The sequence below is a fragment of the Leucoraja erinacea genome, unplaced genomic scaffold, assembly GCF_028641065.1.
Source record: "Leucoraja erinacea ecotype New England unplaced genomic scaffold, Leri_hhj_1 Leri_1209S, whole genome shotgun sequence".
NCBI lineage: Eukaryota > Metazoa > Chordata > Chondrichthyes > Rajiformes > Rajidae > Leucoraja > Leucoraja erinaceus.
The window spans coordinates 5001-23303 of NW_026575461.1; the positions used below are offsets into that span (position 1 = coordinate 5001).

General features: G+C 46.5%; 1 protein-coding gene and 1 long non-coding RNA gene across 2 annotated transcripts in view; one reads left to right on the plus strand and one right to left on the minus strand.

Moving 5' to 3' along the window:
- Positions 1-1213, minus strand: part of LOC129715499 (uncharacterized) — a 4212-nt gene extending 2999 nt beyond the window's left edge. The window contains exon 1 of the long non-coding RNA XR_008726509.1: positions 461-1213. This is a non-coding gene — a long non-coding RNA (uncharacterized LOC129715499). The remainder of the gene's footprint in view (positions 1-460) is intronic.
- Positions 1214-6339: 5126 nt separating this feature from the next.
- Positions 6340-6742, plus strand: LOC129715501 (histone H4). The gene has a single exon (XM_055665373.1). It carries the CDS (start codon positions 6398-6400, stop codon positions 6707-6709), a length of 312 nt encoding a protein of 103 aa, XP_055521348.1. The 5' UTR covers positions 6340-6397; the 3' UTR covers positions 6710-6742.
- The last annotated feature ends 11561 nt before the right edge of the window (positions 6743-18303 follow it).

The following is an 18303-nucleotide window of genomic DNA, read 5'->3' on the forward strand; positions in this document are numbered from 1 at the left end:
ACAGCTTCTTCCTGACAGCCACCACACTATTAAACTTAACAAATAAGCTCTGAACTACGAAATATTATATTATTTCACACACACACACACACACATATTCACATGCACACACACACACATGCACACACACACATATTCACACACACATATAATCACGCACACACACACACACATATAATCACACTCATATTCACTCGCACACATATTCAGACACACACATGTACACACACATACATATACACACACACACATATTCACACACACACACATACACACACACACACACACACACACTCACACACACACACACAATACACACACACATACACACACACACACACACACACACACACACACACAGAGGGAGGTTTCACGGCAGTCGGGTCACGACCCATGACTCGTACTGTTGCTACGCTACACCAAATGGATTACACGTGATGTACTGCAGGTAGGCAGTTACCATTGTTTCCAACTCCATCTTCCAGGGAGATGCTAACCGCATTTCGTTGTCTCTGTACTGTACACTGACAATGACAATTAAAGTTGAATCTGAATCTGAACGTAGCGGGTCCGTTAAAACCCGCCGAAAATGTCCATTTTTGCGCTGCAAATAATTATGGAAATCGGGATGAGCATGTGAGACATTTAGCCTACTTCAGAATTCCAAAAGTGAGGAGAAATGACGGTAGATAGAAGTGAGAGCTGAAGGGACAACAGACAGAGTGCTTAGCGAACATTGGCCGTTTGCTCACTACATTTCATCAACACTAAAGCATTATTAGTGTTTTTTCTTGATTCCTTTGGCATCTAAAAAGTTTCAGAAGTGATAAATCTGGCTGTATTTTTTTTTAAATCGCCCATGGTTCACAAGTGGGTTTTTACGTACAAAATGAAAACGCATCTGAAGAAAATTTTACAGCCAGATTCATCACTTCTGAGAATTTTTAGATACCAAAGGAATCAAGAAAAAACACGAATAATGCCTTACTGTTGATGAAATGCAGTGAGCAAACACGATAATTCCAATATTTTCAATCACGATATCTACACAGCCAATGTTTACCAAACACTTTAGCTGCTGTTGTCCCTTCAATTCTCGCTTCTCTTTTCCTACATTTCATTTCACGTTTGGAATTCTAATGTTGGGTACATGTCTCTCACACTTACCCAACTTCCACAATTTTTTTCAGAGCACAAATTCAACATTTTGGCGGTTTTTTTACAGATAGGAAAGTTGAGTGACACACATGGAGTATTGGAACACACAACATTATTCCATAGAGGGAGTGCAGAGACGGTTCACCAGACTGATTGCCTGGACGATGTCAGGACTGTCTTATCAAGAAGAATGACTGGATAGATAGATTTTATACTCTCTCTCTGAATTTAGAAGATTGAGAGGGTATCTTATAGATCCGAACAAAATTCTTAAGGGGTTCTACAGGCTAGATGCAGGAAGAGTGTTCCCGATGTTAGGGAAGGCAAGGACAAGGGGTCACAGCTTAAGGATAAGGGGGAAATCCTTTAAAACCGAGATGAGAAGAACTTTTTTTCACGCAGAGAGTGGTGAATCTCTGGAACCCTCTGCCACAGAGGGTAGTTGAGGCCAGTTCATTGGCTATATTTAAGAGGTAGTTAGATGTGGCCCTTGTGGCTAAAGGGATCAGAGGGTATGGAGAGAAGGCAGGTACGGTATACTGAGTTGGATGATCAGCATGATGATCATATTGAATGGCGGTGCAGGCTCGAAGGGCCGAATGGCACATATAGTACTCCTGCACCTAATTTCTATGTTTCTATGTTTCTATATACACACACATATATATTCACACACACACATATATTCACGCACATATTCACACACACACATACATATTGACACACATATAAATATTCACACACACATATAAATATTCACACACACACACACATATAAATATTCACACACACACATATACAGGTGCACAACCTTTTATCCGACAGCCTTGGGACCAGACACTTTTCGTAATTCGGAATTTGTCGGCCTTCGGAATGGAAATTCTTTTGCGTAGATTTTAATGGCTGGCTCAGTGGTAGAGTGCAAGGTCGCGAGTTTGCGCCTTGATCCCGGCAGTTCCTCAGTCGCGAGTTTTAGTCTTCAATGTAGTTTTTTTCTTGCAGAATAAATGTCTGTATGAAATGCAGTGAATTCCTGAATTTGTAAATGTGACCGCAGCATTGAATCACCTCCCGCACTCATGTCACCCTAGCGGGGCTACATGCCCTTAGGCGGCCTAAGGCGACATTTTCACACTCTTATATCCGTGTGCAGCAGAGGCGACGTGCGTTTGGCGCCAAACGTGAGCTTTGGTGTGCAGACGACATCCTGGAAAAAATGTCCGGTTTCTTCCAGGTAGGCGATATACCCTCCCGGGCAATATACCCTCCACTTCTCTTTTATGAAGGGGATTTAGTTCCCCTTTCTTCCAGGACTGACCGGAGGTTCCGCTGTCACCTCTGCGGGCCACCCTCGGTGAACGCTCACTCAACTTTGTCTTGGGATTCCTACTCTCCCGCGCAATGTACCCTCACCTTCTCTTTTATGAATGGGGATTTAGTTCCCCTTTCGTCGAGGACCGACCGGAGGTTCCGCTGTCACCTCTGCGGGCCGCCCTCGGTGAACGTCCTGTCTCCCTGTCCCTGGGATAGCAGGGGGCGATCAAACAGCACAATACCCCCCTCCCCCTCCAACTCCAGAGGAATCCGCTCCCCGATGGGCCGCTACGGTGACAAATGGCAGTTCGCCCACAGCCCGAGCTGCGCCACCCCAAGAACAAGACGTACCTTGCACACCATCAGCTTCTGTCCCTACGGCGAGCGTGTTCCTCTGGAGTTGGAACGGGGCTGGGCTGGAGTTGCTGATCTGGGATCTCCGTGCTTGCAGTGGGCCTGGGGGTCGGTGTCCCGTTGGTCCTGACGTCTCCGGTGCAAAGCCCCCGCGCCGGTGCAATGGGCGGGGAGCTGGAGAGGGCAGGGAAGGGGTCACACACATGGCCGGGAAGCAGAGGGGTGTAGGTGGGGTGAAACTGAAGGGAGCGACAATCTGCTGCTCCCTGCCCGCTGAGTTAAAAAGTTCCCACGCAAGACTCACGATACACTGTGTATCGTGAGTCTACCGTGGGAACTTTTTAACTCAGCGGGCAGACAGCAGCATATTGTCAATTATTAACCCTCCCGCGCAATATACCCTCACCTTCTCTTTTATGAATGGGGATTTAGTTCCCCTTTCTTCGAGGGGCCGACCGGAGGTTCTGCTGTCACCTCTGCGGGCCAACCTCGGTGAATGTTTTCAAGGACCTTTCTTCAAGGACTGAAAAAAATGCCCGCTATTCGGAGGTTTTCGTTATTTGGATCTTCGGATAAAAGGTTGTGCACCTGTATATAAATATACACACACACACACACATATAAATATTCACACACACATATAAATATTCACACACACACACACACATATATTCACACACACACATAAATATTCACACACACACATAAATATTCACACACACACACACACAATATTCACACACACACACACACACAAATATTCACACACACACACACAAACATTCACACACACACACACACACACACACACACACACAAATATTCACACACACACACACAAATATTCACACACACACACACACAAATATTCACACACACACACACAAATATTCACACACACACATAAATATTCACACACACACACACATAAATATTCACACACACACACACATATTCACACACACACACATACATATATACATAACCTGCACCCGCTGAGTTTCTCCAGCTTTTTTGTGTAACCTGCACCCGCTGAGTTTCTCCAACTTTTTTGTGTAACCTGCACCCGCTGAGATTCTCCAGCTTTTTTGTGTAACCTGAACATCGAATTCTCCCAATTTTGTTAGTCCTTGCTGTCTCCTCCCCTTCCTCAGCCCCCCTTCTGTCTCCTCCCATCCCCCAGCCTTCGGGCTCCTCCTCCTTTTCCCTTTCTTGTCCCCGCCCACCCCCCCACCCCCGATCAGTCTGAAGAAGGTTTTCGGCCCAAAAAACGTTGCCTATTTCCTTCGCTCCATAGATGCTGCTGCACCCGCTGAGTTTCTCCAGCTTTTTTGTGTAACCATCAAATTATGTTTCATGGGAACCAGACCTGGGGCAGCGGCAACAGATGCATTTTTGCTGCATTGGGGGAAATTGTTTATTTTTGCATTCCTTCCTTTCTGCCTCATCAGTTGGGTATTAAGGAAAATACAGCAAGACTCTGCATCTGGTATTTTGATAGTACGCGATTGGCCTACTCAACCATGGTTCCCGGTGATACTAGACATGGTATTAGAACCATGCATCACCATCCATCATAGACCTAATTTACTGGTCCATCCGGTAACAAAGGAAAGATCACCCACAGATCTATGAACATCCCATCTGTTCTGGAATTCCTGGCAAGCCTCCATTACGATGAGAGGCTCAGTCATAGTGCCATCAACTGCGCCAGAAGTGCTCTGTCAACATATCTGTGGCAAGGAACAGAGCGGCATTATGTTGGGACACACCCTGGTAACCAAACTCATGAGGGGCATTTTAATGTTAATCCCCCAAGAACCAGATACTCCCAAATATGGGATGTGAGCATTGTACTGACCATGTTAAGAAACTGGTCTCCAGCTACAGCTCTGTCCCTACAGAAACGGACTATGAAAACAGTCATGCTGATGGCCTTGGTCAAGGCACAAAGGGTCCAGTCACTACAGAACCTAAGGCTGGACAACATGGCTATTTCATCTGGAAATTTAACTTTCACATCAATGAATTAGTCAAACAGAACTGACAGGGGTCAGCAGGCCTAAAAACAGAATTCAGGGCATACCCGACAGATGATCGTCTCTGTATTGTAACACACTTACTATTATATATGGAGTATACTAAGATCATCAGAGGGAAAGAAATGTCACTTTTATTCAGCTACAAACAGCCACTCAAAACAGTGACAGTCCAGACCATCACTAGATGGCTAAAACAGGTCCTAATAAGGCTGGAGTAGACACTAGCATTTTACATCTCACTCCACCAGGGCTGCCGCTACATCGGCAGCTATGAAGTTGGATGTTCCTAATGGACTAAATCCTCAAGACAGCAGGATGGTCAACGGAGAAAATTTTCCAATGATTTATAACAAACCAGTCATTAAACCTGGAACATTTGCAGAAACAATTTTAAGTTCTGTAATATAATTTACCCCATAAATAGGGGCTATAATTTGGTGTTAATATATCTATCATTGGGTTTTCAATATCGTATTGATGTCTAATGATGTTAACACTATTTTCCCCATAATCAAGGCAGATGTGATGCATGGACTCGTTTCCATGGCATGAAATCACAGCTTTAAAATCTTCACGTAGTCACTCACGTGACTCCGAAGTAAAATAGTAAGATTAAACGAGAACTTACCAGTTTGAAGTTTAATCATTATTTTATGAGGAGTAATGTGAGTGACTACGTATTGAGGCATTACGTGCCCTCCGCTCCCACCTTGATCATATACTCAACTGGTATCTCTAATCTTACTATGTTTAGTCATTACAGTTATCTGTGATTTCACATCGCTGCTTTGAAGAATGACACGCATGCGTCCTGGCGGGGTTCTTCACGTAATCCCTCAACGTTACTCCTCATAAAATAACGATCAAACTTCAAACTGGTAAGTTCTCGTTTAATCTTACTATTCTCTGCCACAGAAGGTAGTTGAGGCCAGTTCATTGGCTATATTTAAGAGGGAGTTTAGCCTTGTGGCTAAAGGGATCGGGAGGTATGGAGAGAAGGCAGGTACAGGATACTGAGTTGGATGATCAGCCATGATCATATGGAATGGCAGTTCAGGCTCGAAGGGCCGAATGGCCTACTCCTGCACCTATTTTATATGGTTCTATGCTGCCAAGAAAGGTAAATCTTGTGGCGTTTTCTACAGCTTCCCCATTGATTATCAGTTGGTCTATTGGCTGCTAGTCTCCAGTCTGCATGGTAGCTTGGTAGTCTTCTGGCAGCTGATCTTTGATCCAACCTTAGATGCATTCTCCTCCAGAGCTGATATCTCTTTAAGGATTTGTCTCGACTCTGCTAGTAGTGCAATGTCATCGGCAAACTCTAGGTCTGTGGGGCGTCTTCCCGTTGCAAAAAAAACCGAGGGCGGAGCTGGAAGATGAGAGACGTCCCTCTTTCTGTCTGTCACTTTGTCACCTCCTCTCCCCGCCTCTCACTCTCTGCGTATCTCGAGCAGGTCGGGGCTCTGTGTATAAAATGAGACAGCACCAGTTAGATTATCACTGAGCAGCAACTCGAGTGAAGCAGCATCATGTCTGGCAGAGGGAAAGGAGGCAAAGGATTAGGCAAAGGCGGAGCAAAGCGGCACCGCAAAGTGCTTCGCGATAACATCCAGGGCATCACCAAGCCAGCTATCCGCCGCCTGGCTCGGCGTGGTGGGGTCAAGCGGATCTCGGGTCTGATCTACGAGGAAACCCGCGGGGTGTTGAAGGTTTTCCTGGAGAATGTGATCAGGGACGCGGTCACCTACACCGAGCACGCCAAGCGCAAGACGGTCACTGCCATGGATGTGGTGTACGCTCTGAAACGACAGGGCCGCACTCTCTACGGCTTCGGCGGCTAAATAACTACCCCCTTTATTCCAACACAAAACAAAGGCTCTTCTAAGAGCCGCCCACAGCCTCACAGAGGGTGCAGTGACCACGAGATCTGATTAATTATAATTTGTTATAGGTTAACTGGGGCCGATGAGATTTGCAACTAATTATATTGCATCCTGCAGCAGTCAATGTGTTCCTGTAAATGAACATGTTACATTGGTGATCGGTTGTACTGTTGTGGAGTGGTGTCGAAACTCCGGTCTGGTGTCGAACAGTGGGTGGCATTAGATTAGATTCCTTTATTGTCATTTAGACCTTACGGTCTGAACGAAATTGTGTTGCCAGCAGTCATACACAGAACCAATAAAAACAAAACATACAATAAACACAAATTAAACATCCACCACAGTGAGTTCACCAAGCACATCCTCACTGTGATGGAGGCAAAGTCTTGGTCTCCGTCTCTTCCCTCCTTGTTCTCCCTCTGCGCTGAGGCGATCGATCCAGGCCGGAGATACCGCCTTCCAGTCCAGCGGACCTCCGTGGTGATGTCGCCGCCGCCGAAAGCCGGAACGCCGTCTCCGCTCCGAGACGGCCCGCCATAGCATCAGCTCCGGGCAGCCGCCCCAGCTCCAGGCCGCCGCCCCAGCTCCGGGTCCCGCATTAGGTCATGAAGAGAGGCGTTGCTACATGGAGTCACAGATTCGTGTCGGCGAAATGTCGCCTATTCCTTCCCTCCACAAATGCTGTTTGACCAGTTAAGTTATGTCGTCACACAAATGAAAGATTACATTTTCTCTCTGCACCCCGTTGGGAGAGAGCTCCGTGTATCTGACGGAGAGAATGCGGACTGTGTAGAAACCCGGATAGAAGCGGCGCGCTTTGTGTGGGAAGATGTTGGCTTTATTCATGGCAACTGGAGGGTCGTAACGTGGAATGTGAGTTAGTCCGGGTGTTTCATACGACAGCGGATAAACAGAACGGAAATACCCCGCGCCCACCCCAGCCGGTATTCAGCCCTTCGACAGACACGGTGGGTGGATCTGAAAAGAGCCGTTGGGTCGTTAGATTGACGTTTCGCTGATTTGTTTGCTCTTACTGCCAGAGGCTGCGCTGCTTTTCTTGGGCCTGGATATTAGGCAGCACCAAAGATCATAGCAGCACCCGCCTCGAGCAATGGTCACGTCTCCCAGCTGCTTGTGGAGCTCCTCGTCGTTGCGGACGGCCAGCTGCAGATGTCTGGGGATGATGCGGGTCTTCGTGTTGTCCCGGGCCGCGTTGCTGGTCAGCTCGACGGTTTCAGCCGTCAAATATTCGAGCATTTTGGAGGACCAAGATCCAAGAACCAAGGGAATTGTTCACAAACCCCATATTGGAGCTGACACTGACAGGTGATTGGGTCACCTTCTCTTCATCCCAGTGGTGTACAAGAAGCATCTGGTGAGTAGATGGGTGCCTTGTTTTTTTTTTTAATAACCAAGCGTACACAGATTAGGAGAAGGTTTCCCCCCTTAAGATAATGAAGGAGGACAATGTTTCCTAGGTTTTCTGAAAGGCAATACATGTACACGTTTGATCAACTTCATCAATTCTTTGATAAGCAACATGTATTGTCGTTCATGAGGCAGCAGTGGGTGTACTCAGCAGGCATTTGATCAATGCCGATTAAAGGTTATTGTGGAAAAAAAGTTCAGAGATTGGGAGATGACGTGGGTGTGAACAGAAGCGAGTGGACATGAATTAATCTTTCTCTGGTTGCCCACTGACATGAGTGGTATGTCACAGTGATTAATGCCCAGGCCCAAACTTCTTACAATTAATGTGAATGACTTCTCTGACAACCAAAGTTTTGATAACTGAATTACTGATAATATAAAGAGAGTTAGGAAAGTACTTTGTGAAGGGTACATAAGGAGGATACAATGATCTATATATGTGTCAGGTAAATGGGCAGAGATCTGGCATATTTTATCATCCCCACGTCCCCTTCACTACGTACTTTCCTACTTTGTACCATCCGTAAATTCAGTAATCCAACCTTCATTCTTCAGTGAAGTAATTGAGAGGAATTGCAAGAGGTTTGAGCCCAGACATTGATATATTTCCGTTGGAACATGGGTAGAGCATTGGCAGATGGAATGAAATCCTGACAAATGCATTTTAGGATGTAAAATAAAGATGGGTCATTGGCAGGATGCTAAGTTATGTTGATGCATAGACAGACCGAGGGGTTAAAATCCAAAGTTCCTTGAAAATTCCAATGCATTAGATAGGCTGATGAAGAAAGTATATGGCATCCCTGCCTTCCTATGTCATGGCATAGAATATAATGGATAGGATGTTATGCAGCAACTTTACAAAACACTAGTTAATCCACATTTGGAGTATTTGTGCCATTCTGCCTCTCTTCTCCATCTGTGGCACGAGAAAGGATGTGGTTGTACTGGAGAGAGTGTAGAGGACATTCCCCACAATCTGGCATGGACTGGAGAACCTTATCTATGAGGAATTATTGGAGCCGCTGGTCTTGTTTTCCCTGCAGTGAAGGAGATTGTTCTGCCTCTTTTTCTTCTTCCGTCAGGTTGCCAGGTCATGCTATCTTAGATGCACGATCTGGTGACATTCTGAGTACATGTCCTGCAAATTTCATCCTGTGTACCTCTATGTCCTGGCTGAGAGGCTTTGTTGCAGTTTCCCGGTAGATATCCTCATTTGTGATGCAATCTCTGTAGCTAGTCTTCAGGATCTTCCTCAAGCAACGTTGTTGGAATGCATCCAATTTATTTTTCATCTTCACATTGATTTTCCATGTCTCACTGACAGAGAGGGCTGTAGGGAGGATTACTAACCACATAAAATGCATATGGATGAGAAGGGAATGGAGGGTTATGGTACGAGTGCAGGCAGGTGGGACTAAGGGGAAAAAAATTTGTTCGGCATGGACTTGTAGGGCCGAGATGGCCTGTTTCCGTGCTGTAATTGTTATATGGTTATATGGTTATAAAAGTATATAAACCAGTGAGAGGCAATGACAGGGTAGAACATCAAAATCTATTTCCCATGCCAGGTGTGTCAAAAACAAGAGAGCACAGGTTTTCTAGACAGGGAAAGGTTGACATTTCGGATTCAGATTCAATTTTAATTGTCATTGTCAGTGTACAGTACAGAGACAACGAAATGCATTTAGCATCTCCCTGGAAGAGCGACATAGCAAATGATTTGAATAAATAATAATAAGTGTCCGGGTGGGGTGGTGATTGGCAGTCACCGAGGTACGTTGTTGAGTAGAGTGACAGCCGCCGGAAAGAAGCTGTTCCTCGACCTGCTGGTTCGGCAATGGAGAGACCTGTAGCGCCTCCCGGATGGTAGGAGGGTAAACTGTCCATGGTTGGGGTGAGAGCAGTCCTTGGCGATGCTGAGCGCCCTCCGCAGACAACGCTTGCTTTGGACAGACTCAATGGAGGGGAGCGAGGAAACAGTGATGTGTTGGGCAATTTTCACCACCCTCTGCAATGCCTTCCGGTCGGAGACAGAGCAGTTGCGATACCATACTGTGATGCAGTTGGTAAGGATGCTCTCGATGGTGCAGCGGTAGAAGTTCACCAGGATCTGAGGAGACAGGTGGACCTTCTTCAGTCTCCTCAGGAAGAAGAGAAGCTGGTGAGCCTTCTTGACCAGAGTTGAGGTATTGTGGGTCCAAGAGAGGTCATCGGAGATGTTGACCAACCCAGGAACCTGAAGCTAGAAACACGTTCCACCTCCGTCCCGTTAATGTGGATGGGGGTGTGCGTGCCGCCTCTGGACTTCCTGAAGTCTACAATGAGCTCCTTGGTCTTCTTGGAGTTAAGGGCCAGGTTGTTGTCAGCGCACCATGCTGCTAAGTGCTGGACCTCCTCCCTGTAGGCCAACTCATCGTTGTTGCGGATGAGGCCAATCACCGTTGTATCATCTGCATACTTGATGATGGTGTTAGTACCATGTACAGGTGTGCAGTCATAGGTGAAGAGGGAGTAGAGGAGGGGGCTCAGCACACAGCCCTGTGGAACGCCGGTGTTCAGGGTGAGGGTTGAAGAGGTGTGCTTGTCTAACCTAACAGACTGGGGTCTGTTGGTTAGAAAGTCCAGTATCCAGTTGCAGAGGGAGGGGTCGATGCCCAGGTTACCGAGTTTGGTGATCAGTTTTGATGGTACAATGGTGTTGAATGCTGAGCTGTAATCGATGAACAGCATTCTTACGGAAGTGTCTCTGTTGTCGAGGTGGGAGAGGGCGGAGTGAAGTGCCGTTGTGATGGCATCCTCCGTACTCCTGTTCTTGCGGTAGGCAAACTGATAGGGATCCAGTGTGGGGGGTAGGCAGCTTTTGAGGTGTGCCAGGACCAGCCTCTCGAAGCACTTGGTGATGATGGGGGTAAGTGCAACTGGGCGGAAGTCGTTGAGGCTTGCCGCAGTGGAGTGTTTTGGCACTGGCACGATGGAGGTGGTTTTAAGGCAAGTGGGGATAACTGCTTGGGCAAGTGACAGGTTGAAGATGTCAGTCCAGACGTCTGTCAGCTGCGCGGCACAGACCCTGAGCACGCGCCCGGGGATGCCGTCAGTGGCAGCAGCTTTACGTGTATTAGTCCTACTCAGTGCCATGTATACGTCGTAGGGGGTGAGTGTGAGTGGTTGGTGATCGGCAGGGAGCACAGCCTTGATGGCTGTCTCTAGATTGTCCCTGTCGAAGCGGCCATAGAAGTGATTAAGCTCCACACGGAAGGAGGCGTCGCTGGATGTGGGGGTGGTGTTGGAGGGTCTGTAGCCCGTGATGGCCTGGATGCCTTGCCACATGCGTCGGGGGTCGGAGTTGTTGTTGAAGTGCTCCTCAATCCTGAGCTTATGGCAGTGCTTGGCCTTCCTGATGCCCCTCTTCAGGTTAGCCCTGGCTGAACTGTAGGCTCGGGCATCGCCTGACCTGAAAGCGGTGTCCCGTGCTTTCGGCAGTAGCCTGACCTCGCTGTTCATCCATGTCTTCTTTTCATCTATGGTCTCCAAATCTGAGGAAGGACATTATTGCCATAGAGGGAGTGCAGAGACGGTTCACCAGACTGATTCCTGGGATGTCAGGACTGTCTCATGAAGAAAGACTGGATAGACTTGGTTTATACTCTCTAGAATTTAGGAGATTGAGAGGGGATCTTATAGAAACTTACAACATTCTTAAGGGGTTGGACGGGCTAGATGCAGGAAGATTGTTCCCGATGTTAGGGAAGTCCAGGACAAGGGGTCACAGCTTAAGGATAAGGGGGAAATCCTTTAAAACCGAGATGAGAAGAACTTTTTTCACACAGAGAGTGGTGAATCTCTGGAACTCTCTGCCACAGAGGGTAGTTGAGGCTAGTTCATTGGCTATATTTAAGAGGGAGTTAGATGTGGCCCTTGTGGCTAAGGGGATCAGGGGGTATGGAGAGAAGGCAGGTACGGGATACTGAGTTGGATGATCAGCCATGATCATATGGAATGGCGGTGCAGGCTCGAAGGGCCAAATGGCCTACTCCTGCACCTAATTTCTATGTTTCTGTTTCGGGAATATGGTCACCTGTTTGAGGGAGGTGACACTATTGATGGTGTTTCCAAAACACTGCTTCCTCGGACCAGACTTTAACTGTCCTCACAGTTGGTTTAACCCGTCTGATGAGTGGGGAGTATTTAGGGAGCAGGAACAATGAGACGTGATCAGACTGACCAAGGTGGTGCCATGATTCATTTGAATCATGGCACCAGAGAGGTTGTGGAATCAGGCACGGTCTGCATGTTGAAGAGGCATTTAGACAGGCAGTCTGAAGAAGGGTCTTGACCCAAAACGTCACCCATTCCTTCGCTCCATAGATTCTGACTCACCCGCTGAGTTTCTCCAGCTTTTTGTCTACCTTAGACAGATAGTTAAATAGGCAAGACCTACAGGGCACAGTCAGATGGGATTTATGTAGATGGGCAAAGATGTGGGGATGGACGGAGAGGGCTGAAGTTCCTATTTCTGGGCTGTAGCACTCTATCGCTCTGCAATTGTCCATTGTTGGAAAACGGAAGCATGTTGTCTGAATTGTGAGACATGACAGAGATCTGAGATTCAGACAGTTCTTGGGTTCCTGGTGCCTGATTTTCAACGGCTCATTCGCCAGGTACAGAACCAATCTGGAAACCAAACAGAATGTTATCTGATGAAGGATCTCTGGCCTGAATCATTAACACTGTTTAATCTTTCACAAGGACTGCTGCCCCAGAAACTATGCAGACTGAAGGGCTGACCTCAAAGTTACAGAAAATCATGAGGGTCGGAGGGAATGTGGATACACAGTCTTTGTCCGAGGGTTTCAGAATCTAAAAGTATTAGGCAAAGGTTTAAGGTGAGAGGGGACAGAGTTAAGGGACACGTGAGGGGCAAGATTTTTCAACAGAAAGGGATGTGGGTGTATGAGACAAGCTGACAGATGAGACGATAGAGGCAAGTAGAATTAAGGGCCAAAGGTTGGCAAATGTGACACCCTCACAAAGGCCCTTGCTCAGTATGGACGTTGGGCCGAAGAACCGGTTTCTGCGCTTCACAACTCCAGAAAATGCTGCCTGACCTGCTGAACGTTTTCAGTTCTCTCGGAAAGTTTTCGGAAAAAATCCCACAGTCACGGGGAGAAGGTACAAACTCCGACAGACAGCTCCCGTAGTCGTGATCGAACCCAGGTCTCCGGCACTGCAAGCGATCTACCTCTACGCCCATTTCCTTATTATTCTGAATAATCAGTTTCTTTCAACTTTATATTAAATCCACTTTAATTCTCTCCCCTCTATATAAATCATATGCGGTGCGGATTTACTGCCGAAGCTAAAGTAATTCAGCTCTTCTACGCACTGCTTTATCGAGATCTGAATATTTTATGATGTTTGTGCGTCCAAGATGGTAGATTTGCACATTGGCGCATAGTGTGACAAATCAGGTTGATCTGAGGAGTGAAAACATGGCATCTGTGTGACGTGCAAGTTTATCCCAAGACTGTGTCAGTGACAGGATTGAGTACAGTTGTTGACAAATGCTTTAGTGCCCGACGGCTGCTGGCAGTGGGACTCACTGGGAACTTGTGTCATGGCCGTGCTGTTGATGAGAAGCGGCAACTCTGATGTCAATGTGAAATGTAGAACATGGTGGAAAACTCAGCAGGTCAGACAGCATCTGTGGAAAGAGAAATGGCTGACATTTTAACTCAGTCATGCTTGATTGGAACAGAGGAAGAAAGAAATGTGTCTCAGCAGCAGAGAGGGCTGGGGAGGGCAGTGGGTGGAACAGAGTGAAGTTCGCTGATAGGTGCACCAGGGCTACTCAGTAGTTAATCTAGTGATGCAGGGGGCTGGGATCCACAGTGACTCTGATCAGGTGGGCTATGTAGAAAATGGGACAGTGAAATCCAGTGGGATGAGTAGACAGAGACAGGAGGGGAATCTCGCGAAGGGCCGGTGGGGTTAACTGCATTTACTTGAATGAAAGGAGCCTCACGGGTAAGATGTGTGAGCTGGGATATCCTGGAGGGATCGACTCATGGAACTTTATGGTTAAAACTTGGGAATAAGAAATGGACAATCACTATGATGGGATTATACTGTCTGCCTCTCAATAGTCAGCATGCATGAGGAGACCAGGCATGTAGGCTGAATGAGGAAGGATGTGAAATCAATGTGTTTGTAGTTGTAGGTAATTTTAACTGTCGGGTGGGGAAAAGCAGTGATGTTGCAACGGAAAGCAACATCCAGGTCTGTGCTACTAGGACTGGCTCAGTGGCACAGTGGGGATGAATGAGACCAGTCAGGAGACAGTGATAGGATACTTGATAGTCAGGGGAAAAGAAGGAAATTCTGTGAGGATAGGAAGAGGAAGATGGGACTGATGAATGCATAACTGAAAAATTGGAGCAGGGAGTCAGATTATTGGATTATAGGGATCTTTTCTGCAGCAGCAGTGACCTGCACAAGAGGGACGGGTTACACCTGAACTGGAGGGTGACCAATATTCTGGCGGGCAGATTTGCTCACGATACCAGGGAAGATTAAATCACATTTATTTCAGTAAATGTGGCCGGACAAACAAGATCATCGAACACTGGACGTGAATAAGTACATGGGATTGGGATATTACAGCCGCTGCAGAAATATAGTTAATGGAGGGTTGGGCTGGTAGCTTAATGTTCCAGGGTACCAGTGCGATAGGCGAGATGGAGCAGGAGAAAGAGAGGAGAGGTAGTTGAGTTTTTGATGAGGGGGAACATCACGTAGTTATCTAAGATGAAAGTATTGAGGATTTATGAATGGAACATTGAAATATGGGGGTGATCTTGTTGGGAATTAGAGCAAAATGCAGAAAGATTGGAGAAAGTTCCAAGAATAACAAAGGCTGTGAAGTGGATTTTATGTTTCTGGATATAGACTAGGATTGAGGCTTAGAGGGGGTGGGCAAAGCTTAAACTATTCTTGTGAAATAGGGCAAGTGTCTGAAATGTAGGTGGGGAGGCACTTTAGTTCTATTTGTGTTAATACAGTTATGTAAAAACACAGAACTGCTCCACAAGCTAAAGTTATATAGTTATTCTGTTGTGCTGCAGCAAGTAAGAAATTCATTGTTCTTTCTGCGACATCTATACTATTACTAAAATTCTCAAAATGAGTTGTTGGCCTGCACTGTACTTGAAATGGAAATGAAATGGGGTGTTGGCCTGCGCTGTGCTTGAAATGGAAATGAAATGAGTTGTTGGCCTCACTGTGCTTGAAATGGAAATGAAATGAGTTGTTGGCCTTGCACTGTGCTCAAAATGGAAATGAAATGAGTTGTTGGCCTCACTGTGCTTGAAATGGAAATGAAATGAGTTGTTGGCCTTGCACTGTGCTGCTCCAAAGGTCACGCACATTTCAGAAGTCCCGCTCACTCCAGACTTCCTGCAGAGGTTGCGGTCATTCCGGAAGCCACGCTCAACCGCATGAGTAAATTCAAGAGAGTTTTACTGTCATATATATGTTGTGTGTGAGTGTTTGTGTGTGTGAGTGATGGAGGGTGTGTCTGAGATTGGGGTGTGTGTGTGAGCCCACCAGCCGTGAGTGAGTGAACTGCCAGCCGTGGTGGGTTGGTGCGCACGCGCTCACACACGCACGCACGCCTGAGCGAATGAGCTGCCAGCCCACCAGGCCTGAGTGACTGAGCTGCCAGCCCAAGAATCCATTCGGCCCACAATGTCCATACAAGCCTTCTGGAAACCTGTCCCTTCAGCCCACAACACCCATACTAGAGCTCCAGAAAGCCCCCTCCCCACTGGCCACCAATATTGGAATTGGTGGAGAGGTGGAATATTGCGTTGGGAGACCAGCCCTCCCATGTGAACATGGGACCCAATGGGTCCCACTTAGGATGACAATAAAACACTCTTGACTCTTCTACATGACCAGTGAAAGTGGTTGAAGCATAAACAGAGAGGGAGTACGAGGTCGGAGTCAGCAGGTCCCCGTGAGATAAATAAGCAAATGTGCTTACCTTGGTTTAGTTCTAACTCTCTTTCCATCCCTCCCCCTTCCTTATGATTCCTTGTCACCTTAGCTAACAATGAACCATTCTACATTTCCTTATCATCGTCTGCTTTGAACTATAATTTTACCCCACGATATCTCCAGACTCCCTTTCCCCGACCTTCAGTCTGAAGTAGGGTCATGAGCTGAAACATCACGCATCCTTTCTCTCCAGACATGCTGTCTGACCTACTTAGTAGCTCCAAAATTTAGTGTCTATCTTTGATGTAAACCTGCATCTGCAGTTCCTTCCAACGCACCTAATCTGCTGTAGTCTGGTCGACTGGTACATACTGAATGGGCCAGACAATACAACTGAAAGAGTAATAGCACGGGACCGCGGGTCCAAGGAGTTGGAGCAATTGAGTGAAATCCAGGTTAGTAGGGAAGTGGTGTTGAGTAAATTGAATGGATTAAAGGCCGATAAATCCCCAGGGCCAGATAGGCTGCATCCCAGAGTACTTAAGGAAGTAGCTCCAGAAATAGTGGATGCATTAGTAATAATCTTTCAAAACTCTTTAGATTCTGGAGCTTCCAGTGAAGGTGGTGGAGGCAGGTTCGTTTTTATCATTTAAAAATAAATTGGATAGATATATGGACGGGAAAGATATGGAGGGTTATGGTCTGAACGCAGGTGTATGGGACTAGGGGAGAATACGTGTTCGGCACGGACTAGAAGGGTCGAGATAGCCTGTTTCCATGCTGTAATTGTTAGATGGTTATATGGAGTAGTTCCTGAGGATTGGCGGGTAGCAAACGTAACCCCACTTTTTAAGAAGGGAGGGAGAGGTAAACGGGGAATTACAGACCAGTTAGTCTAACATCGGTGGTGGGGAAACTGCTAGAGTCAGTTATTAAAGATGGGATAGCAGCACATTTGGAAAGTGGTGAAATCATTGGAAAAAGTCAGCATGGATTTACGAAAGGTAAATCAGGTCTGACGAATCTTATAGAATTTTTCGAGGATGTAACGAGTAGCGTCGATAGGGGAGAACCAGTGGATGTGGTGTATCTGGACTTCCAGAAGGCTTTCGACAAGGTCCCACATAAGAGATTAGTATACAGAGATTATAAATCCAGTGTTAAAACACATTTGTACTCCCTGGCTTTTGACCATGCCTGAGGCTTTGCTTCTGTTTGTGGTGTTTTTGATGTTTCTTTATATAACCATATAACAATTACAGCACGGAAACAGGCCATCTCGACCCTTCTAGTCCGTGCCGAACACATAATCTCCCCTAGTCCCATATACCTGCGCTCAGACCATAACCCTCCATTCCCTTCCCATCCATATAACTATCCAATTTATTTTTAAATGATAAAAACGAACCTGCCTCCACCACCTTCACTGGAAGCTCATTCCACACAGCTACCACTCTCTGAGTAAAGAAGTTCCCCCTCATGTTACCCCTAAACTTCAGTCCCTTAATTCTCATGTCATGTCCCCTTGTTTGAATCTTCCCTACTCTCAGTGGGAAAAGCTTTTCCATGTCAACTCTGTCTATCCCTCTCATCATTTTAAAAACCTCTATCAAGTCCCCCCTTAACCTTGTGCGCTCCAAAGAATAAAGCCCTAACTTGTTCAACCTTTCTCTGTAACTTAGTTGCTGAAACCCAGGCAACATTCTAGTAAATCTCCTCTGTACTCTCTCTATTTTGTTGACATCCTTCCTATAATTAGGCGACCAACATTGTACACCATACTCCAGAATTGGCCTCACCAATGCCTTGTACAATTTTAACATTACATCCCAACTTCTATACTCAATGCTCTGATTTATAAAGGCCAGCACACCAAAAGCTTTCTTTACCACCCTATCTACATGAGATTCCACTTTCAGGGAACTGTGCACAGTTATTCCCAGATCCCTCTGTTCACCTACATTCTTCAATTCCCTACCATTTACCATGTACGTCCTATTTTGATTTGTCCTGCCAAGATGTAGCACCTCACACTTATCAGCATTAAACTCCATCTGCCATCTTTCAGCCCACTCTTCCAACTGGCATAAATCTCTCTGTAGACTTTGAAACTCTACTTCATT

Bases quoted from the DNA above. Each gene is read 5' to 3' on its own strand.
- LOC129715501 (XM_055665373.1), top strand. From the start codon at position 6,398: ATGTCTGGCAGAGGGAAAGGAGGCAAAGGATTAGGCAAAGGCGGAGCA.